The 26,077-nt window shown below is 35.0% G+C and overlaps 1 protein-coding gene across 2 annotated transcripts in view; it reads right to left on the bottom strand.

Annotated features, from left to right (window-relative positions):
• The window catches only part of LOC139982138 (uncharacterized), a 46,202-nt gene extending 22,638 nt beyond the window's left edge, over positions 1-23,564 (bottom strand). The window contains exons 1-5 of one of the 2 annotated variants that reach the window (XM_071994740.1): positions 23,520-23,564; positions 15,977-16,182; positions 13,257-13,333; positions 12,489-12,541; positions 2,945-3,055 (exon numbers count right to left, since the gene is read on the bottom strand). In XM_071994740.1, the coding sequence (XP_071850841.1) occupies positions 2,945-3,055; positions 12,489-12,541; positions 13,257-13,333; positions 15,977-16,182; positions 23,520-23,549 (477 nt within the window). In that variant the 5' untranslated portion in view covers positions 23,550-23,564. Of the gene's footprint in view, positions 1-2,944; positions 3,056-4,395; positions 4,449-12,488; positions 12,542-13,256; positions 13,334-15,976; positions 16,183-23,519 lie in introns of both variants that reach the window. The other variant, XM_071994741.1, reaches the window with a different exon arrangement.
• Between the last annotated feature and the right edge of the window lie 2,513 nt (positions 23,565-26,077).

The raw sequence follows: 26,077 nt of genomic DNA, 5'->3' as shown, positions 1-26,077 counted from the left end.
CTAAAGACCTGTATTCTCTGCATGGACAAATTTTGAGGGAGCGAAACCTACGTTAGCCATTCGTGCAATAAAAGAATGTAGGCTGATGAGGCGCGCCAAAAAAATTATATTGGGATGTCTTCTTAATCACAACGTGGATGAGTCCCTCCTTCCTCCACCCCCCCTTCCCCCCAGTTACGGTGACACTGCATATTATATATATCTTTATTATCAGTCCTACATCCAGGTTAGCATCTCAACTGCCACAGGCCTTCAACAGAGCATGATTTACTGGCTCCAGCACTAAAAACTCTTCGCTATTCTACATCAACTTCACCATGCGTTGACTTTTCAACACACCAATTTATCACATGATTTAGGCCTATTTGCAGGACTGACACAGTAAATCACAATGTGTTCATCTTAACTACAAACTGTTTTATCATCATTATGCCTTGCATTATGCTTAACATAAATTTATTGTCTCTGGCGGATCTATCTTTTCTGTCGTTACAGATCCCTACACTTTTGATTGAAGAATATACCTATGCTGCCCAGGGGGGAAGACACAAAACATGGTATGAACATGATTTGATTTAGAGATGGAGTGGTGCGCAACACTCCTGTTTTATGTAAAGGATATTTGGAGGGGTGCCATTCCGAACTGAAATGGCCCATTAACTCACAATCACAAGCATGGATGCAATTCAGCCAGAGGTATGGTAAAGGGCCACAGAATTGTTTGGCCTATTTCGTGGCATTTGATGTAGTCCAGAGAAGATTTGAGTCATGGGGCCAATTTGAGGGCCTAGACAATTTTGGTCGGAGCAGCACTCAAACTGGAGCTACTTTTTCTATTTATTTTATATTTGTAGAATGTTTCAGCAGAAAAGAGGAGGTGGGGGCAGGTCTCTAGCCCAATTAGCTCTGCATCCATACTTTGAGCCCAGCCATGTACTGTTTGATTCCTTGCTAGCTAGAGGAGCCTTTGTGGTCGAGCGGCGTATGTAATCGAGCTCGTAATCTTGTTAAATCTGTCTCACTGGAGTCATTGTCAAACATTAGCCTAATAGGACACAGGAAGCAATCAATTTAAGTTGCTCAACCTAATCCCATTGTGATAGAGGTCAAATGCAGTGTGGAAAACAGTAACATTTACCAAATAGAGCTTTGTAGGGGGATAAAGATGTTACCTGTGTTATATTTGCTATGCAGATTCGCAGGCAGAGCTTGATTGGGGAAGAGGATGTCATTGTGTGTCAATAATAATATGAACTATTATATACAATTATAGAAATAAATACAGTAAATATACACTATACATTGTAATCAATACAAAGGAAGATAATCTATGCTGTTATTCGATAGCAGTCTTTCGACATAGTGAGTGTTTATAGTGCAGAAGGTCCAATATGTGTATCTTGATGAGGCAAACCTCAATTGATCACAATTTTAGCTTATTGTGATCGTGCTGTGCCTATCACTCTATTCATCTCGTCTTTAACTCTCAACATGTAGAATGACATTTCAGGTCAGCTGAAGTAAACTGCTGAAACTCAAGATAGGTCATTGGAGGACAACAGAGGTTAATCACTGAAAATCCTGCAACCAACAACATTTGATAGGAAAAATGTCAATTGATTACATACCAAGTGTTCATCAAAGTTAGTACATTTTCCCTATTGTTTTAGTACAGGTCAAAGGTCATATAAGGTCAACAAAGGTGAAACACTGAAAACCTTGTAACCACAATCATATGTTATGGAAACTCCAACTGGGTATGTGTCTTTGTCATATTTGGTACATAATCCCAGTTGTTTTTCGTTGAGTTCAAAAGTCATGGCAATTGAGGTCAAACACTGAAAACCTTGTAAACACCAAAACTTGATAGAGAGATTTTCAATTGAGCTATACTTGGTATGGGTGTTTGCCATATATAGAACAGTGTCCCTATTGTTTTGAGGGAGGTCAAAGATTATCTCTGAAGTCAACATAGCTAAAAAAACAAAACATGTAACCACCATAACTTGATAGGCTTACTTCAATTGAGTTCATACTTGGTATGTGTTGTGGGGGATTTTCATAGATACAACATGGTCCCTATTGATTTTGGTAGAGGTCAAAGGACATCTGAGATCAACATAGGTCAACACTGTTTTGATGGAAAGAAAACCAAGAGGATTGTAATTGCCTGTTTGAAGTGCACAGTTTCAGTCTGTTATGGTCATTAATGTGTTGCTTGTCTGTAGTCCATGGTGTAAATTAATAGTTTAAAACATATTGTGTAGTTAATTAAGTTCACATGTTATACCTCAACATACATTTCATGGGCAACTTTCTATGGTTGGTTGAGAGACTTTAAGGTCAGGTTCAAAGCAGATCCAAACGTGAACAATACAAAATAATACTCACACATGGTAGAAACAAGACAAGGTTGGAAACTTGATCACCACATATATGCACTGTTTGCAGTGGCATGTACAAGCAGACCCCGATATAACCAGATATTTCAATATGTCGAATAATCTACAGTGTTAATTAGACACATACTTATGCACCGAAATCACATAACCCACACATTTTATGTAACATCTATACAGCGAATTACATATTGAGCAGTTTCTCAAAGTTTGTCTCTTGGAAAGGAAACAGCAGTAGAGTTTACATTCTATTAAGGTTAAATAATGGATACGAAATCATTATACTCCCGTTCAAGACAGTTTATCATAATGAACGTTCTGCAATTATAACCTTTAGTAAACTGTTATACGATGACAATCGGTTAATCTTTATGTATGGTGTTATGGTATTGTGACATCCAAAACAACCTGTTCTTTACAGAAATTGCTTAGAATGTACATTGGCAATGAAATACGCGCTATATAAAATATTTCTGTTATTTTAACGATAAAGCATAGTTGTTACAGTATGTTGTACAAACGGCGTGCCACAATTACTGACTTACTTCATGCTTAGATGCGTTCTCCAGAAGCTTTATAGTATATCTCTGTAGAAACTCACTGTCAAAATCCACTTTCTCTGTGCATAGACGCTTGACTGTATCTACATCATCAACCTGATGGTAAACAATAATATAATGTTAGCTGAAATACATTTTAATTGTTTTCTACTAAATAGTAGTAGATGTACTTCATATGTCTCACTCTAGATGCTTACTCCGAATGATTTCGAAAATAACAAATATCTCCCCAAAGTATCTCTCAGAGAAGACTGGCCGAGTAAAGGTTAACATAGAGAAAATATTCAATTTTTCACTTAAACTTTATTCTTTATAAGCCATTTTGTTCATATACTTATTACACATTCCATATATTATGGCAAAAATGAGAGTTGCAGTTTTTCCAACTCCCTCCTTCTTGAAATGGCTAATGTGTTTAAAAAATTAACTTCTTGTGCTTTGCCAAATTTGTTTGGTATATTAAAAAGCCAAAACAATATTTTACAGAAGATGAGATAATGACAAATTATTGATGATTCCGTGCATTCATTTGTTGTAATCAGTTAAGCAAAAAGGAACTCCATTTTAAAGGTTAGAATCTTTAACCGATTGAACGAAGTTCATTGTTCAATTAGGGAAACGAAGTCCAAATCTATATAAACCAAGTACACAAACCTCAAAAACTATTTATACCTATTTTTAAACCACAGTTGAAGTACTGTTTCCTGTAATTATGTTATTTCTGCAATATGTGATACACGTTGTGACAGTTATTGTTACTTTGTAATGTGATGTCCATATTTGTTTATACGAATTTTCAATCAGTTATAACATGTATTCTACCAAGAAATTTTGGCAAAAAGAAGAATCGTCGTTGCTTTCGCTAGCGTGTATTTTTTAATAATAAATTTCTATAATCATTTTGAAAGTAAAGCAAATACTATTCAATGTTATTTTCAGAACTGTTTTATATCGAAAATAGAAGAAGGCAAATCGAAAACGGTCTTTACACTGTATTTAAGACATGAAACATGCAAGTTCATTAGCAGTCTCCGTACATGTACACATATTGTAGCAAGAATGTTGTCAAATAGAATGTTTTTTAAATGATTTTATGTTGTGTTTCTCAAACATCACTATGTATGTACCATGACCAATATATGTTTCATGGGATAATATCTGTCGGAATCTGAGCATGATATACTCGTAATTTATTGCCACTACTTACATATTGTACATATGATAATAGTTTTGCTCTAATAAAAACATTCAACCCAAGGGTGATAATCTATCAGTGTTTGAGTGTTGGGTCAAACTACTATGTATATGGAATCTTTTTTTCGTTCCTCTTTGTACGAACAAAATGTGCTCGTAGTGACAATTGGATATTTCATGGTTGACAAAGTAGATACAACAATAAACCAAAATAGCAGACAAACTCTAAATACAAAATATACCTCCCAAAGACCGGACTGAAGATCCAGACTGTATCCGTAGTTACTCCAGGACACTAGGATGACAGAAATGTAAACTTGTGTAAGAGATTGAACAATGACACATATAATACGAAAATATTCATCTACAGAAAATTATGTTAAAGCAAGAAAAGTAAGAAAGGAATAGATGTGTTTGTGGAACTGGCATGAAATCCATTCTTCCTTATATGTATGTATACACACAAATGCAGTACATGTAAAGAGGAACACCGGATGCATGTGTATGACAGTAACATTTAAAATATATAAATATCAAATATCAACACACCAGAAAAATCCCACTTCGCGACCAGTTTCGTATTTGGGAAATAATTAGGCGATGATAGGAATCGGACACTGGACCTTTGTGTCACAGACTGAAGTTCGTACCAATCGGCCACAATGACTTTACTTGTGTGAATGCATAAAATCTGGCTTTCATAACTGTCAATGATGGCGTATCACCCAAGTGTTATGATAATACAGAGTGCACGCGTGGCGTTCCACTTGAATCAGACAATTCTTACATACTTGACAACACCGGATGCATGTGTATGACAGTAACATTTAAAATATATAAATATCAAATATCAACACACCAGAAAAATCCCACTTCGCGACCAGTTTCGTATTTGGGAAATAATTAGGCGATGATAGGAATCGGACACTGGACCTTTGTGTCACAGACTGAAGTTCGTACCAATCGGCCACAATGACTTTACTTGTGTGAATGCATAAAATCTGGCTTTCATAACTGTCAATGATGGCGTATCACCCAAGTGTTATGATAATACAGAGTGCACGCGTGGCGTTCCACTTGAATCAGACAATTCTTACATACTTGTTACTTTTACGAATGTGTGGCAACTTCCGTTACTATCATCATAGTCACTGTGAGACATTTTCTAGTTTGAAGACGATATGATGAACTATTGTCTGAACAAAAAATAACAGGATGGTATGATGACAAGGACGAATGTGAGGAGTCCTGTTAATCTTAAATACTAAATATTCACAGACTAAATTTGAAGATATAGACATACCTTTAATGTTTTCTGCAGGAACTGACTCCGAAAAGGTTAGAGGCAGCAGACAACCACCAAACCTTTGTAGTAGAAATGCAGAATAACAAGCAAAATCTCGCAAACTAGTATAGTAATCTAGCGGAAACACTACCATTACAACACATCTTTGTTAAACTTATTGAACATTTCTATTGGAAAGGAAAACATTTGATTAAAACTTAGATTAATCTTATATTTAACATAATTGCTTGTATTAACCGTTAAGAGAATACAATGCAATATGCTTAGGTGGTTGTTTTCAACAATACAAGATAGCATCACGCAGGGTCTAACCAGTGCAATTAGTGATCAGTATACATGTATAGTTATCTTAGACCGCCATAAGATGAATGGGCTAGAAGGTTTCTAAAGGTAAGAATGGGTTGAATATCTCATAATTTACTAAATTACACACATTATGCCCAAAAAACGCTGTCTAATAGTAACCAACAGTTTTCAAGTGAGAGATTGAACCAGTGTCAAACAAATCACCAAAACGGAAGCACTGGAGTCGGTGAAAGCTACAACGGGGAGAAGGGGGGGGAGGGGGGGTAATGTTATATTTAACACCTACATTTCTTTAAATAGATATAAATTGCTCAATTTATGTTTTGTGACTTGTTATGTACATTTTATCGTGTTATACATCACTTTACTTCTCTCTGTTCTTTACAGTAGTAATGTATTCCTTCTCATTTTTGTTTACCAGTATATCATAAGTTTTCTTCGCAATGTAAACAATATGATTCTGTTTTTCTTTTAACTCAACACGAATGGACATAAACGTTTCTCAATATTCATGTTAAACATACTTCTTTAAGAAAGAGAATGAAATATTTCTTTAGAAAATCAAATGTTGGGTAACTGAATGTCCAATCCAAGACAATCGGAATCATAACCTTTCCATTTACGAGGAACGTTTAAAAAGTACATGTTGTTTCCAATACTCAATGGCTAAGCACTACTTGATGTATCACTTTAAGTTTTCAGCGCAGTTTCATAATTTTACACTCAAAATCGTGATCCATGATTTGACTGGCTTAAGGCTCGCTCTTGTGCTCTCAAAACACTTTTTCTTTTTCATTGCTCGGTGAACACAAACCTTTGATATCAAGAAGAATCACATTTTGATTCATTGTAGTAATGCCAACACACGTTACCTTATAGGAGAATTTAAAGAATCACGCTATTATCATTACACAACTCGTTGCCTATTTTGTTGTTTGTATAACATGGCATTAACGACATAGTGAATATTAAATTGGGGATTCCATTGGCATCGAATTCGATGGACATATATTACAAAAATCTAGACTCGTGACGTATTCCACAGTACTTCTAATGTAATGTGTTTTATAACCCTTTCGGTTCATTGTGATACACGTTTCGTAAGCAACATAACGATATTTCTATATGCAATATTTTACAGTCAATCAAGATTTAAAATTAGGATGGTAATAATGGTTTGGGATTGACAACATTTTTGTCAGAAAAGGTATGATCTGAATGGACCCCAGCTAGTCAGGGCATTATTGACTGAAAATTGATGTCATTAGTGCAATGATATATTCAGTCGACTTTAGTAGAGAATCAGCCTACGAGAGCTGTAATCCCACCCACGTATTCTGCAGCGAAGTTTAATTCTGCTCACGGCGAAGTTAATTACGCCATAGTTGTGGATCTGGCCATGACAATAATCCATCGCAATCTGTTGAGGCTACCGTACATTGCTAAAAACTGCATGTATATCCCGGGGATTAAATATGTTCAAATCGTTTTAAAAGAAACAGTTTACCTTCTACTGATATTGTATGAATTTTACCTTTCTGATGTTGAAGTCGTCATTTTTATTTTTACTTGAATATTCTTATTTTTTACATGTTTTCTCCTCTAACTATAGGACAGTTGGAATCAATTATATCAATGTACATTGCGTAAAGTCTGATGTACTAGATTCTTTCGATTGTGTAAACGATAAATAGCAACTCTGGAATTACTTGGGAATGGAAATGCAGTAACATGTTTGGTCAAAATGGATTAAACCCTTAGTATTCCGGAAACATCAGAGAGCAGTAACGCTTGAATTAACAACCAATAGAACCACAGAGCAAATCATGTTATTTTCAACCGTTATCCCCTTTAACACACTTTATTCGGCATCAGGAGGAAATTTTGCTGTTTGCTAAAATCCTCTACTTTCGCACCCTTGACACAAACTATTATAATAATCGCATGCACACCACATACATTTACACATCCATATCACACCTACTGACAACGATATGCTTTGCAGCTATTTGAATGATCTTTGCTCAATCTTGGTACACCCCAAAACGACGACTCACGCAACGGGTGGTTATGTTATAGTTACAAAGTTTATACGGAATCCTGAACGTATCGTCAAAATATCTTTATTATTATATATATATAACAGTTGATGCACGAATTTTGTGCACAAAATTAATTACAACTGAGTAGCCGACACAGTTGTTCTTATTTTCCAAAAAAATCTTGTTCGCAAATGTTATACAATCTCACATAGGGTACAAAACCCATCCGTCTACATCATCACAATCAGTTTCGTAACACCAATAATCTTTTTTATTAGAAACATGGTAAAGATGCCGCTTCGTTTTCCATTCCGACACGTATACCCTTAGAGGTGGCTCACAATTCGTATATTTTGGTAATTGTATTTATTTTAACAACAAAACCAAAGCACCAAGTATGTAATCAAATACCAATGACATCGTCTTAACAAGCATGTCTATCGTGACATTCCGTTTTGTATATAGAAAGGCTATTAACTATATTACACACATACAGTTTTACCTTAATTAACGGATCGGTTGTGTAAATGTTTGATTTTCAGATACCATAAACATACCAACCAAAGTATATGTTACATATATCATAGTGACACTTTATTAACACTGCTAAATACTTCATCTTTCTATTCCAATAATTACAAACGTACAACTCCCCATATACTAAATGAAATCGAATAATAACCTGAATAGACTTGTAGATAATTTATGTTGCCGTGTTATAATCCTGGAGTTATCTGTGTGATTGTAAGGATACTATACTCTCTATGAATGTGTTGTACAGATACATTATTCATTGTAATACTCACTCTAACTCCTTCAACATATGTGACTGTTGTACAAACATCAATATGTCAACAACCTCTGTCTCTGTCATTTCTCTTCTTCTCCTTGTATCTATCACTACCTTCTCTACTGATACAGGACATGACAGACGTAGACCTGAATGTAGGATGACGTTACCAGCATCAATCTTACTGAAGGACTCTTTCAGATACAGACCAGAGATGGGAATCTGAATGAAGAAAAGAGCTTGTATATGATATTTAAATTAGTTTTATGCTCAATATTATATTAATTATGCATTCATATTAATATTATTCACTGGCCGATACCAACTCTTATGGTATGCCTGTCTATTTCATAAATAATGCAAACCCTCCGCAAATCATCACGATGGAACGACATTTTCTAAACTGAGCCAATTCGAGAAGATACCAAAATATGGCTAAATGAAAGTAACTTTGGAAACGTTACAGTACTAGCTCACAAAGCACACGTAATGGCAATTACACATGGTAATATACAATTTAAATCAGAAACTTGATCGTCGTAACGATTAAAATACGAACCAAATACGGACCATTAATTTATAAATGATTGAATTAATATCATTCATATTTTCTTGAAATAAGTTAACTAAATATACGTTTGGTGTAGTTCATGGAGACACTAGCATGAAGAAATGTATCATTGCGTAAGGTCGGGTCATTCAGTTTCACTGAAATAAGTTTAGTCAAGATATATCCTACAAGAATATTTTATGATTTTAGATTTATTATGACGATTTCCAGGAAGCTAAAATATTGCTAACAAACATTGATATTGAAAGTATAGTGGTTTGTAAAGCAATCGATAGGTAAGAAACAAAGTTATTAAACAATTTTTTGGGGCTGCCAATTATCATATCATTGCAGCCTATCAGTTTCCCAATTATATCGAACTAATTTATTTTATATCCCAATAACCCCTAATCCCAGTCACTCCCGCGGTTTTCCGACACAGAACAAACGCGCCCATGAGCCAATGGCCCGAATAACCGTATTCCGCCAAAAAATGCAGCTTCTTTTGAAGCCCTTAAAAAACGGCAGATACGAAATTACAGGCTACAACTTCCATTGCAAAGAACAAATTTTGATCATTCATCTCACTTAACCTTTCCTAATAGGTATTACCTTAATATACAAGTATAATTAGAGCATAGAAATGACGACCTAAACATATGAACGGTAAAAGCTATACAAAAACAGAATGATTCAAACCTTAAGTATTAAATGTAAAGGGATCGAAAATATAGTTTAGCTTAAACTTACATTGAAATCTTCTATATCGACGATTATACTTGTTCCTCATTGCTTTCAACGATTTCAACTTCTCAACTTCAAACTTCAACTATGTTTGAGCAGATGACCCTTTTACCGAAACTTTATATGAGCTGCTGCTTCTCTTTTTTGTTCTATTGTAGTTTTAAGTTCTGCTAAATTTCGCTGCACACGCCGTTGTTTCGACAGTATATGTTGAAAACTATCCACAGTTTAAATCCACTTTTTCATAATTAAATCTACATGTTACTTTTCTTTCTTGATATGAGTTTTTATATTGACGTTTAATAAAAACTATTTAGACTTTTCATCATTAAAAATCACGATGCTTACAGTGCATCTACTGTAGATTAATAGCAGTATTGTCTCTGATTTTTTTGTCTCTGTATGCTATATATAATACAATCGAGAGTATCAATGTTCGGCATTATATACATAAATCGAAGGCAGTTCTTTACGGTTTAATAATGGATATAAACTCATTATTCTCTCCGTTAAAGACAGTTTTTCATAATGAACGGTTTGTAATTATAACCTATAGCCAAATGTTATACTACGACAATTGGTTAATCTTTATTTACGGTGTAATGGTATTGTTACATCCAAAACAACCTGTTCTTTGCGGAAATTGGTTATAATGTACATTGACAAAGAAATACGCGCTATATAAAGCCTTCCTGTTATTTTAACAAAAAAAGCATAGTTGTTATGTTGTACAAACGGCGTGCCACAGTTACTGACTTACGTCATGGTAAGATGCGTTCTCCAGAAGCTTTATAGTACATCTCTGTAGTAACTCACTGTCATTGCAGTGAATATCCACCTTCTCTGTGCATAGACGCTTAACTGGATCTACATCATCAACCTGATGGTATAAAATAAATATAATGTAAGCTGAAATAAATCTTAATTGTACTCTACTAAATAGTATTAGATGTACTTCATAAGTCTGACTCTAGATACTTACTTCGAATGGTTCCGAAAATAACAAATATATCCCCAAAATATCTCTCAGAATAGTTTTGTCGAGTATAGGTTAACATAACGAAAATTTTCAATCGTTTAATTAAGCTTTCTACTTATGAGCCATTTTGTTTATATATTTATTACACATTCCATATATTATGGCAAAAACACAAGTTGAAATTTGAATTTGAAAGTTGAAATGGCTAATGTATTGAAAAATTAACTTCTTGTGGTTTGCCAAACTTTTTTGTATATTAAAAAACAAAAACAATATTTTACAGAAGATGATATAATGACAAATTATTGATGATTCTGTGCATTCATTTGTTGTAATCAGTTAAGCAAAAATGAACTACATTTTAAAGGTTAGATTCTTTAACCGATTTAACAAAGTCCATTGTTCAATTAGGGAAACGAGGTCCAAATCTATATAAACCAAGTACACAAACCTCAAAAAACTATTAATACCTATTTAAAACCACAGTTGAATAACGTGTCCTTACCGACGGGTTCATGACCGTGCTCCCTGTAATTATGTTATTTCTGCAATATGTGATACACGTTGTGACAGTTGTTGTTACTTTGTAATGTGATTTCCATTTCTGTTTATACTGTAATGGTTGAATGTGTGTTATACTACAACAAGTTTAAGAATGTCAAGTTTTCGAAAATAATTTGGTCTTTCATTATATTATCTACACTGCTTTCTTTAAAGCAGCTCGTCAGATTCTAAATTGGCAAATTTCGGTATCCACATCACACCTGTAAACACCAAATCTGTAAAAGAATTGTAATATTTTCCAACAGCTAGACGGATGGGATGGGGGTTGGGTGTTTATTCACGTGTTGTTCTGTAAGATTATTTCAACGACCACAATTAACTTCAGTTTAAGCTGTTTATTTGTTTGGTTGTCAAATTTTACAAATCTTAAGATTAAGACTACAATTTATCAAACGAAGACGCCCTTCCAGGTTTTTTCAGCGAACAAATTGTCTATCAGTTATAACATGTATTCTACCAAGAAATGTTCGCAAAATGAAAAGTGGTCATTGCTTTCGCTTGCGTGTATTTTTTAATCATATATATTTCTATAATCATTTTGAAAATAAAGCAAATACTATTCAATGTTATTTGCAGAACTGGTTTATATCGACAATAGAAGAAGGCAAATCGAGAACGGTCTTTACACTGTATTTAAGACATGAAAATATGCAAGTTTATTAGCAGTCTCCGCACATATACACATATTGTAGCGAGGATGTTGTTGGAAGGGAATGGTTTTATGAATGATTTTATGTTGTGCTTCTCAAACATCATAATGTATTGGTTATGTGCCATGACCAATACATTTCTGGGGATAATTTCTGTAGGAATCTGAGCATGATATACTCGTAATTTATTGTCAATACTTACATCTTGTACTTATGATAATGGTTTTGCTTTAATAACAATATTCAACCCAAAGGTATTGACTGTGGGGCCAAAATACTATTTATATGGAACCCTTTTTTGTTCCTCTTTGTAAGAACCAAATGTGCTTGTAGTGACACTTGGCTATTTCATGGTTGACAAAGTAAATACAACAATAAACCCAAACTCTAAATACAAAATATACCTCCCAAAGACCGGACTGAAGATTCAGACTGTAGCCGTATTTACTCCAGGACACTAAGACGACAGAAATGTAAAAAGTGTAAGAGATTTAACAATGACACATAAAATACGAAAATATTCATCTACAGAAAACAATGTTAAAACAATTGAAGTAAGAAAGGAATAGATGTGTTTGTGGAACTGACATGAAATTCATTCTTCCTTATATGTATATACACACACACTCACACATACACGCACACGCATGTATATATAAAGAGGAACACCAGATGCATGTGCATGACAGATACATATTAACTATATAAATATCTAACACACCAGAAAAATCCCACTTCATGACCGGTTCGTACTCTTGGGACTCATCAGGAGATGGTAGGAATCGGACACCGGACTTTTGTGTCACAGACTGAAGTCCGTACCAATCGGCCACAGTGAATTTACTTGTATGAATGCGTAAAATCTGGCTTTGATATAAACTGTCAATGATGGTGTATCACCCAAGTGTTATGATAATTCACAGTGCACGCGTGGCGTTGCTTTTGAATCAGACAATGGACACATAATTGCTACTTTTACAAATGCGGAGCAACTTCCGTTACTATCATCTTAGTCAATATGAGACATTTTCTAATTTAAAGAAAAACAATATGCTAAATTAACGGCTGAACAAAAAATTACAGGATTTTTCGGTGACAAGGACGAATGTGAGGAGTCCTCATAAACTAAAATAATAAATAATCACTGACTATATTTGAAGATATAGACATACCTTTAATGTTTCTAGATTGCAGCTCTGCAGGAATTGACTCCGAAGAGAAGGTGAGAGGCAACAGACAGCCACCGAACCTTTTAAGTAGAAATAAAGAATTGCAAGCAAAAAAACAACATATCTTTGTTAAACTTATTGAACATTACTATTGAAAAGGATTGAAAATAAGAATATTTTTACACTAAATATCGCTTGGTTGTTATGCACCTTCAAGGGAATACAATGAAATATACATAGGTCATACCAGTTCAATTGGATATCAGTATACATGTATGATTATATTTTAAATGGAAGAACCGGTCGAATATTGCACACCTTACTAAATTACACATATTAAGCAAAACAAAACAATGTCCAATAGTAGCCATCATATTACAAGTAAGAGAGTGAACCAGCACCAAATAATTAACCTACAGGGAAGCATTGAAGTTGGTATAAGCTTCCTTTTTTTGGGGGGGGGGGGGGGTGGAGGGGTTAAGTTATATTTAACACCTAAATTTCTTTAAATATATATGAAATTGTCCAATTTATTTTGTGTAACTTGTTATGTACATTTCATTTCAAAGTTATCGTATTATAAATCGCTTTACTTCTTTCTGTTATTTACAGTAGTACTGTCTTTCTCCTCATTTATGTTTACCAGTCTTTCGTAAGTTCTCTTATCACTGTAAACAATGTGATTTTTTTTTCTATTAACTCAACACGAATGGACATATACGTTTCTCAACTATCATGTTTAAACATACTTCTTTAAGAAAGAAGAAGAAATATTTGTTAGAAAATAAAATGTTGGATAACTGAATGTCCATGCCAAGACATTTGCAATAACAACCTTTCCATTCACAAGGAACATTTGCCAAGGAGACTTGTTGTTTTTTGCCTACATATATGTACATGTATGCTATTTCAAATAAAAAATGGCTAAACCCTACTTGATTTATCTCGTTAAGTTTTCAGCGAAAGAATCTAATTCATTGCAGTTTCATAATTTTATACGAAAAGTATTTTTCTATGATTTAAAAGAATTAAGGCTCGCCCTAGTCCTCTGGAACACTTTTACTTTTTCATTGATCAGCAAACACAAACCTTTGCTATATTATAGTGATGCCAATCTACCTTATATGACAATAAAAAGAATCACGGTATATCTTTACACAGTCTTTTGCAGATTTTGTTATTTGTATAACGAGTATTTGGGGAATACATTTCGTCAACTTGAGGCATGAACTACATAATGAATATTATATCAAGGCTTCCATTGGCATCGGATTCGACGACTTGTTACTATAAAGTTAGAGCACGTATCATGTGACGTGATCCGCGGTACTGCCAACGTAATGTGTTTTTTAACCATTCTCAGTTCATTGTGATAAGAAAATTCAGTAACATGTTTGGTCACTATGGATTAAACCTCTAGTGTTCCGGAAACATCAATGAGCAGTAACTCTTAAATTAACAAACTTGAGAACCAACAAAGAAATCATGGTATTTCCATTCGTTATCCCTTTAACACACTTCATTCGGCATCAGGGGTAATTTTGCTGTTTGATAAAATCCAACTTCCGAGCCCTTGACACAAACTATTTTAATCATCTCATACACACCACACACATTTATAAATATAATCATATCGCACTTGCTGACAACAATACGCTATATGAAGGTTGTTCAAGCAATTTAGTACGCCCAAAAAGGATGACTCGCGCAACAGGCGATTACATATAGTAACGAAGTTTCGACGGAAACCTGAACCTATCGTCGAACTATCTTTCATATTCAAATATAGAAACACTTGATGCACTAGATTAGATCGAAATTTGTGGGGGGAAATGAATTACACCTGCTTAGCCGACACAGTTGTTGTTATTTTTCGAAAATAATAACAACCTGTTCATAAATGTTATACTATCTGACATAGTGTACAAAACCCACTCGTGTACTTCGTTCACCATCAGTTTCGTAACAGCTTTTTTTTTATAGAAAGATGATAAAGATTCCGTTTCGTTTTCCATTCCGACACGTTTACCCTTAGAAGTGGCTCACAACCCTGTATATTTATATAATTGTTTTATTTTAAGAATTTATTACAATCTGGAATATTATTGGCAATTCATTGCCTAACGTTAAGATTCTGCGTAAAGTAGCAGTGTAGGTTGACGCTAGTTGGTGAGCTGTTCATCTTCAAACTGGCTTCTATGTAGAAGTTATGTGATACACACCTGTTAACAAAATCGGTTAATGGCTGGAAGAAATATATGTATAAAAACACAACTATTATTAAAAACAAAACCAAAAGCACAAGTATGTAATCAAATACCAATGACATCGTCATTACAATGCATGGCTATCGTGACATTCCGTTTCGTATATAGAAAGGCTATTAAACTATGTTACACACATACTTTTTTGCCTCCATTAACGGATCGGTTGTGTAAATGTTTGATTTTCAGATACAATAAACATATGAACCAAAGTATATGTTACGTGTATCATAGTCACAATCTATTAACACCGGTAAATACTTCAGCTGTCTATTCCAATAATTACAACCGTTCATATACCAATAATAAATGAATTCGAATAATAACCGGAATAAACCTGTAGATAATTTATGTTGCCGTGTATTTGTCATGAATTTATCTGGGTGATTGGAAGGATACTACAGTATATCAGTGTGTTGTACAGATACGTCTTAATACAGTACTCATTGTAATACTCACTCAAGCTCTTCCAACATATGTGACTGTTTTACAAACATCAATATGTCAACAACCTCTGTCTCTGTCATTTCTCTTCCTTCCTCTGTATCTATTACTACCTCCTTTACTGATACAGGACATGACAGGTGTAGCCCTGAATAAAGGATGACGTCACCAGCATCAATCTTACTGAAGGACTTGTTCAGATACAGACAGGAGATGGGAATCTGAAGGAAAGGAAGACAATTAACGGAATATATAATTATAGTAATTATTCCAGGATATTCAACCAAGTATTATACACTGATCGATAACAACTCCGAAGGTCTGGAATTTATCTCTCAGTACAGAGTATAAAATATTATTTTTGAATAGTAACAAAAAAATATAAATACATTACAGCTGCTTGTCGGAAACTATCAGTTTTACTGAAATGAGTTTTTGTATCATAATTTTAACCACCAATTTTCTTATAATATTCTGAATATTCATGTGACACCAGCATTGTCTGTACAGAGATTATCATTACAACTATTGGAGTGGATAATTAACTATAGCAGTATTCTATTTAGGACCCGTGGCTTTGTATCTTTCTCAAAAATTAGTTTGGTTTGTCCAAATGTTGTATGGGGGTACTAATCGAAGCTTACATTTGTACTGTTTGGAGTAACTCATCATGTATATTTATGTAAATAGATTGTACACAGTAACCAGAAGGAGCGGGGAGTATCTGGACGTACTATGGTACCAGGTGATTTAACCCGTCTGGGAATTCCCAACCACTGCTTGCTCACATTCTCATATCTAGATAACACCCCAGGCTTATGGAAGTTAATACTAGAAAATGATTTTATGATGATTGGATTAATAGGACAATAATACATGCATCACATGATTAGAATTTAAAGTCCAAGATCATATTAAGGTCAGTGTGCCAAGGAGTTCTATGTAAAGCATGTCTCAGAACTTCAGACGCAGATCCACGGTGTGGAGGTGTACAACATACAGTACTGATTTCGCTTAACTCCCGTTAAAATTCGTTGAAAGAAAAATAACCGAAATTCTTCGTTTTTCATCGAAATTCCCCGATTTTTATCGCTTTTTATCGAATTTTAACGATTGGTTATCTCAGTCATTTCCTTCGTGAAATTTTCAACAGTACGTTGAAATTCTTTTTTAAATGAAATAGAAGGTCAATATGTGGTTACGCGAAACGTCGGAAAACACGTAACTTCGTTTATTAATATCAATTAGACTTTAGTACAGTCCTTTAAAAGAGCGAATATTTACAAAAGCATTCTCAGGCTTGCATGTGAAGTAACCTTCAAAGAAACGTGTAGTTAAACTGACGGGGGACGTTTTCTGACTGTGAACCGCAAACACAGTGACATAAGTCTTAACTTCGCCAGGCTGTACATGAGGCAGCAGTACAAGCTATGTACCACGAGGCACCCTTCCAAATAAGTTGAAGTTCTGTTTAACCATTTAAATAACAATGAATGGACATATAAACTTGGTTTACTTGCAGATTACGAAAAATAGTTATTTTTACGAGATGTAAATTTGGTTTTTTATGAGAGTTGAAGTATGAAACTTTGTTTCCGAGCGAAAACATGTTACTTGAAGCAAAATAAAGATGCCCTGCCCATTCTGCGAGGACGCTTCCATTTTTCAAAAAGGCGTATTCTCTTTTTATTTTTTTTTATTTTTTTTCCTTTTTAAACATGAAAATTATTTAAAAATATGTGAAGAACTGAGTAATGTACTGCAAACTATCTATAAAAAACAGAAAAACGATGTTTTAGGCATGAATAATGTGTTCAATATAACTAAAGTAGTAGGCCAATAGTCATGAGCTCATGATAGTGTCGTCAATTCGTTTTCTCAGTTTATATTTGCGACATATATCACCCATGTACATCGATCAATGGCATGTTGAAATCCCGAAAATATGAAAATATGTTGACCCCAAAGACGCAAATAGTCGTTCTAGAAAGTACCGTCATAACATTAACAACACAAGGCCAGTTTGCTCTCTCAGGTCCGCACGTGTACAGCAATTTTTTCACACATGGTATTATGCTGTGCATGAATTGCGGGCGGGATTGCGGCAAACATAAAAGAAAATGAAGGAAAATGAAAAAACTTACCATATTTTTCACAAATATTGATGCTTAGATAAGTGCTTCCTCACAATCAACGAGCCGCCCTAAAATTCGCTCCGCTTACGTAAAACTTCTTTATATATAACACATGGAAAACCCCGAGATTTTACACACATAATTCCCACTGACATTGGTCACAGAACATAAGTAGGTCATTGAACTTTGCCAAAGTTCATCGCACCATGGGAACAACACAACACATTGAACATGATGTTACATCTCCCACCATCTGGACGCCGAGTGTAAATTTTGATGTTATATGCAAATTATGAATGGTACTGCGCAGCGCGATTGTGACACAAATTTTGGGAAGCTGTTGCTGTGATCTGAACTTCTGAAGACCACGAATACTGATCATGTGTGTTATTCTTTTCAGCAATTATTACATAAAAAGTTTCGCAATATTATTGGGCCTATTTAGTAATTAACAAACATTGATCGTTGTCTTGTTGCCTGAATTGCTACTTGCTGGAAAAAAACCTTAATTATTGTACTCATAATGTCCTATTTTCATTAAAAGTTGAGTGACGGTTCGTCGAATAAGCCGCGATCGGGAAACGGCGTTTAACCGACCGACAGGCGATACGGTGAAACGGTTAGCGAAATATCTGTTAGGTCACACCCTTACTTAAACACACACACAAAAACGACCTTATTGAATGAAAATATACTAAAAACCATATCGCAAAAACACAAAATCGCTTATAACTCGAAACGGAAGGAGATATCGACTTTTGTCGGCTGTCGAGGGATTTTCTAAACCGAATTTTGATGCGCTCTATCCACCTGTGTCATTTATGAGCTTCTCTGACGTAAGCTGCAGTACGTAATTTCGCTATACCAGTTCCGCGAAATTTATTTACTGTACGCAATAAGCATCGTTCGTTGTTTTCTTTCACAACGAATATTCAAAGTTGTGCTCCACACGCTTCACAGATATTGTTTTATGTCGTTCATTTTCAATTCTACTTTAAAGGAGAAATAAACCCTAGTTTTTTTTGCATCCATTCTTACGTTTTGACAGATGGTCTTTCCAATAAAAGCAAAAGAAAAGCATAAAAATCCCTTCTTTGAGGTGAAAAAACGATTTGAATGTAGTTCATGTGTCGCGCCATTTTGTTTGAATTGAGCCAGTACCCGGATGTACCGTGACGAAAGCTAGCCGCATCGCGTATTTCAAGACAAAATCGTTGCCAATCTCTAAAATAATTAGAATTGTACTTTCAACAATAGTAATGAATAAAATATCGATCAAAAAATATCTTTTGTCTTTATTGATCTGTAAAAATGCTTAAAAAGTGTGTAAAATTTGTTATTGTAACGAGTATCAGTAGAAATATAAATTTTGGGATCTTTTCAAGGAATTGGTTTTTAACGTGTTTAAATTAGATTGCTTTCAACACGCAAACCGTACTCAGTCCTACCGATAGCGTTACTTACGTCCATCATTGCACTCCAATTTACTGCCGAGCAAATATCTTCAAACAAGAAAATGGAAGCCTTTGGATTGGAATCGTATCTTTTCGAACCAGAATATTCAGAGGGAGAACTGAGACATCGAGAGGAGGAGTTTGTGCAAAGAATCAGTCCGCGACTGTTGGTGATGTTGGGTCGAATTCCGTTGCTGATACGAATACCGGTTACGCGAGCCACTGCGAAGAATGGTGTCTGTGTGCACTCTGTTCGCCATTGGAAAGCGACAAGGGGAGGATATGCTGCTATGGATTGTTCGCGGAAAAAGCTTTGTTGAACGCAGGAGAATGTCTGACCAACAGACCTGAATTCTCCCAGATATTTTTGCAGCCAGTTCATTTAGAACTGTTTTGTAAATTTCTTGAGGTACAAGAAGAAGAATCCTTTTCCTACGGCTGCTGAGAACATAACGAACAGGTACTGTACACCTCAGTGAAAGTTCACTCTTTTCCGGATATTTTATTCCATCTGGAATAACGAAATATCTTTTACCTTTTTCTGCTCCCTCTTCCCCTCTTCGGTTAACACAACCAAAGGCTTGGCATTCGGGCATTTTAACCGGTGAAATAAGCGAAGCAAGATGCTCGAACATAGTGCGAATAGACTATAACTCGTATGCAAAGCTTCATTGTTTTGAAGTTACGATGTGGCTGGTGTACGTCACTTTTGAAGCGCCCCCAATACTCATTTTAACAAAATGGCCTTTGTTCAAATGGGTAAAAAAAATTAATTGGAAAATTCGCGTAAAATTCAGGGAAACTATATTTTGCTTAGTAATTTCATAAATGGTATCAGAAAAATATCCCCTACCGCATGTACGCTCCAAAAACCCAGAGTTTATTTCTCCTTTAAAGTTACCTTTTTCGAACGATGCATTGCACGCCTTATCAAAGATTCCCGATTAGTAAAACTAAGGAAGGATATTCAAATATATATATGATTTTATGAGTTGTTCCACTTGAAAAACGATGATAAAACCGAAAAACAAAACATTTACTTCTCATGTGAGGCATACCGGGAGACTCATGAAAACACCCCCTTCTCATTAAATTAAATTTACATGCCGTCGGGCCAGTTGAAAGCCCTCCCCAGTAATGTTTGATCAGCTCTCCCCAATATACAATACTCAAATAAGCAATGAAAATAATATATTCATTTTCCCCAGATTCTCCCCAATGGTGGGCCCAAAGCCACTGCTTTATTTTCTTAGTAGTCATGGAAACAATTGTTTGCAACTCTCTTGCTGGCCAGGTGTTTTCAAGTTTTATTAAAAGCACGACTTCTGATTGGTTCATTCAAGATAAACTTTTTATCCCTGCTGGATTGTTCTACTTATATATATATATGAATGAATATTTGGTTTTCAATTAACTTAGTTACAGGTTACATCCATTCCATTACGAACAGTAGGGGTAAAAAATGTTTGCTTCTAGAGGCAGCCAGCCGAAGGTTCTGCAGTGCTAAACCCCCACGAAGATAAATACTATGCTAAATAACAGATGGTAGGCGTGAATTTTACAAAACCAGGTTTCTGATTGGACTAAGCCTCTCAAAAAAGTTTTGTCGCTGGGGATATCCAGGGTAGGGAATTCACATGTAAGCAGCATACTGTAGGTGACCCAGACCCAGGCTGCGACCTTAATTACCAGGGCAGTCCATCTGCATTCGCGGGCAACTTTGGGTTAGGGGGGAAATAACAATAACGTCTCAAAAAAAAAAAAAAAGATTTTTTGGACGGAATGCGCTCTCAGAAAAGTTTGAAAGTGAGCGCGGTTCGTAGTAAACGGTACTGTAGTTCGTCAGTAACACAGGAATTTATTGGAAATAAAAATCTCTTTGATATCCAGCTACGACTGTTTCATTGTGGATCTTTTGTTTTTTTATTTCGTTTTTCTGACGCTGCGTTCCTTGGTGAGTTAACTTAAACTTATCTTAGTTAAATACTAGCCTATAACTTAAGAGTCGTAGAATGTGCTTATTACGATCGATCAAGAATAGTTTTTATTATCATAGCCAAATCATTTTTCAAACACCTTGTACAGAACTTACTCTATCTACAATCAAACTTTTGTAATGTTGTAATATTCCTCGGCAACTTCTGGTAGAGTCTGAAAACGGCTGTAGTAAAACTAAGGATTCAAGGCAAGTCACAACCTTGATATGTCTAGAATTGCCTTTGCGGTTTTTGATCGCGATAACTTTCGTGGAAATTTCGTTGAAACTTCGTTGACAACCGTGCCCGCAGTAGTCTAAATTTTGTCAACGAAATTATTCGTTTTTAACCGATTTTCAACTTTTTTTATCGATTTTCAACGTTTGTTATCGATCGTTGATTTTTTTTCAACGGGAGTTAAGCGAAATCAGTACTGTAACTTCTGACCCTATGGCGTTGTAAATAACTTGGGTGCACCATGCCCGTTACCACCAAATGTGAAGTCCATCAAACTTTTATTGTAACTGATTAGTTTGCACAAAAAAAATTACCGATTGTAACCGTTTATTGACATTTGACTTCCTTTGAAGTTTTACATTAATTGAGACAATGCATAAATACAGTCCGTGAAAATTTATTTTGGTAAGTACGATGGGCTGTATTGTTATTTTTCTGCATGTGTAATGGCAACATTGTTGTTTTTATCGTTGACCTTTGACACATGACATGACCTTTCATTATGTGACACCATTAGTCACACAGGCACTACAACGTACACCCACACACATCACATCACCAAAAGTTGACATTCATCAAACATACCGACTAGGAGGAGATTGTAACATAGTTTTGTTCTGAAACATACAAACACACACACTAACATACATTCTCTATAGACCCCCAATTCATAACTGGTAAGTTCATCCTATGGTACCAAGGTTTAGTTGATCCAGTATATAACTAATGTTGCAATAAAAATGTCATACAGTAATATCTCATTCCCAGTACTACGTACATGTGGCTTTATCTGGCCAATTATGTCATCAAATTAAATATATTATTTTATTGGGAATGACGTCACACTGTGACACAAACTTCCATTGCTATTGGTTTCTTTCTTTATATGTATATATTGATAGTGTAAACAGAAAACATGATTAAACATTTATATTTGGCTGTATATGATCATTCCATTGCAGCTGGTTCGTTCATCTTTAGATCCGATATTTAGTATCATATATCAATCAAAGATCCTTGCACCACCTCAGGGTTGGATTTATCTACTGGTTTGTTGTATTCAAACCGTTGCGTCGTTGGCCCGAGACGCCAAATGCACCAATTTACAAATGGTGGTAGTCTCTTCCAAAGTGCAAAGAATAGAGCTGATTTCAATTTGGACAACTTTGTATTACAAGCTTTACCCAAGTATGCAGTTATTCTATCTTGTTCGTTTTTCATTACCGCGTTTACAAGCCAAGGTGCCAAATAAATACAGATATTTGCCGTCACTATTGCATGCAATATGTTGCCTTCAACAAGGACATGGAAAGGGTGGATGGTATTACTGCGTACAATTCACAGCATCTAATATGTGTACAATAAGTTGACATTTCCCTTTAATGCAATTGACAGTTTTTATTATGTTTGTGTTTAAGGAGTACCTTAGAATGCTTCATTTTCTAGAAATTTTCTTCTTTTAACTAGTAAACTAGTCTAACGTCTCTTTGCTCATTTGCAGCACTGATGTTTAGTGGTCCTTGCAATATTCCTGTATAGCTAGGTCAGATTGCACATGTCTGGTATAGCTGAGTTGTTTATCGAGAGTAATCTGTACATTAGCTTTACTGAAGAAATTTAGAAAGAAAATCATAGCAGTTACGATGAATTGTACTTACCTTATCTCTCAATGTACTTACGTACTTTTATACGTGATTTCAGAATTAAAAAAGAAAGATCACAACAAAATACACACACTTTAACATAATCGACTTACCTCATGACTGGATGCAATGTGAATGAACATGATAGTAGACGTCTGCTTCAATATGTCGTCCCTCTCCTTGATATGGATGGTGTCTGAACACAGCTGACGTAGTGTGTCGGTGTTATCAACCTGTAACCATATAATTAATATTAGATCTTTGTGCGTAGTGATGAAGAGAGAATGCAGTGATATCATTTCAGTTCAATCAACAATGCACTAATATTTATTGACTGGGGATACCGAACTCACGCACCAAATGTAAGAACAACAAATACTTGAGGCTATATTTCAATGGAAGTCATATGATTCACAATTAATTCAAGAATAGTCAGTTATTTTTAATTTGGTTTTAGTTTGACAAGTGAGAGGGCTGATAATGCAAGATAAAGGGTCAAATTAACTTGTTGCTTCTTTGGTGAAGAGAGAACACATCCATTAACTACTGTCCAATTATGTAAGGTGGCGATATTTGACATGTTGATAATTCTGAAGAAGAACTATTATATCATTGATGGTTTTCTTTACCAAGCACAATTCACACAGGGGAAAAAAAGCGAAAATATGTTATAGATATTCCTGTTGCGATGACACCCTTATTAAAGGATGAATGTGTATATTACTGAATGAAGCAAACAATATGTCTTAGTAGGCAGTAGGATGCATATATTAGATCAAGAAAAAAATAATCCATCAATGGAAGGGCGTTAATCAATGTCAGTAGCAATGTTGAAGGATGCTCTGCCTTGGTATCACACACTTCCTAACTTTTCTAAAAAATATCCTGAGTATACCAGTCATCACACACATATTGGCCCTGTTCAGGTTGTAGTCTTGTTGTAATGTACAAGGCAAACAGATTAGCATGGCTAACCATCTTTGATCACATGAAGTGTTGTCCTCCTTGCCTATATTCACCCCAAACAGACATTTCCACGTAGAATAGCAGTGGATCCAATTTGGGAAAACCAACGTGAGATAGTTATGGGTCCTACATGGGTCCCACATGAACATTCGTTGAGATTTGATGTTTCTTTGTGGATCGTGTAGAGGGTAGTGGTGGGTTCTCTGTGTGGCTCAAACAGATCCAACATGGCAATCCACATGTGGCACATTACGTCTATCCAACACATTAAGTTTATTTTTATTTGGTATGTATGCAAAAAAAATCAGCTTGAGTCACATTGTTGGGCGGAAATACCATACAGTGACAAAAAGAGAACATATTGCTGTACATCAGGCAAATCTCATTTATATTTATTCAATTGCCAAACATCAAACACTTCTGGTTTTATTCCTGTTTTAATTGTTGCAGTATGTAGTTTTCATAATTACGAGCACTTTTTTACCAAGTGAGACCACATGATTGTTAATGTTAACAGTTTCTTGGTAGAGAGTGCCCCGTCGTTCGAAATTGTCATTGATGTTAGTCAGCACTAGTTAATGTTAATGGTTTGGGAGAATAACATCCATACATATAAATTAGTTAATGAACGTAGTAAAAATAGTAATCATCTATATACTGTATTGCTTTAACTTAACTTTCTGGACATGTAGTATGCGTGACATAATGGTTGTTGGTTGGATACACTAACATTCATTTCCTGTTAACTGAGTTAAGCTTAGCTAATCGTTTGAGTTAAATTTTCCTTCTTTTTTTTTTCTTGTTATATTTGCTTTCTACAAGAATCACCTATTTGCATGGATAGTTGAACTACGTCCTTTCAACCTGTCATTCTTTGTATTCATTTTATGCCATTGTGAATTTACACATTTTACTACATTTGCATATTTTGTGGTGTGAATTTTACCAAAATATTACAAAACATGTAATTGATAATGGTTAAATGAAAGGAATACTTATAATAAAGTGTAATACACTGCAATGAACCTATGTTTAGTATTGCTCAAGAGTGTATGTTGCAACTTTGTAACCAACTTGATTTTTAGCCAATTCCATACAGCCTATATAAAGAGTGATGTCCATCGAACGATAGAAATTAACCTACTTAAAGTCTAACTTGGCTATGGTGTTATTCCATACAGTACATTGTTCTATTTAGCATGTTTTTATCGATACTTGATCTTCTTGCAAACTGAACGTAATGATTAGTTAGTGAATGAAGACCCTCAGTGTTAACAGAGGGTGCTGTCATATATAGTTCCTAACAGAGCAGTTCTGGGAGCTATTGTTCGAGATCTTTACTGTTAATATAAATGTCCAAAGAATGTGTAAAGCATTGTAACATACCTCATTTAATGTGCTAGGTGTGAACAAATGTTACAAATATGTCATCTTCGGAGACATGAATACAGTTTTACTGACGCGTAAAGCTTATACTCAGTTTAGCAGACGTATGTGAAAAAAGTTCTTAAGGACGCTTTCTGATTGGTTGACTCCCAGAAGTCTGTCACGTTGCAAACGAACGGTTGGTAACATTTTGTTGCTAAAATGTGTAGTTATTCGTACTTAAACCATTGCTCGTATATTTCACAATACATAAATGGAAAGCGCAGTTAGTTTGCCCAGAATTGTCGGTCAGAGATTCCTCAAGGGAATCTCAGCAGAT

Source organism: Apostichopus japonicus, chromosome 16 (assembly GCF_037975245.1).
Source record: "Apostichopus japonicus isolate 1M-3 chromosome 16, ASM3797524v1, whole genome shotgun sequence".
Taxonomy (NCBI): domain Eukaryota; kingdom Metazoa; phylum Echinodermata; class Holothuroidea; order Aspidochirotida; family Stichopodidae; genus Apostichopus; species Apostichopus japonicus.
The sequence above is the reverse complement of the archived record's forward strand: the minus strand, read 5'-3'. Positions and strand labels throughout refer to the sequence as shown.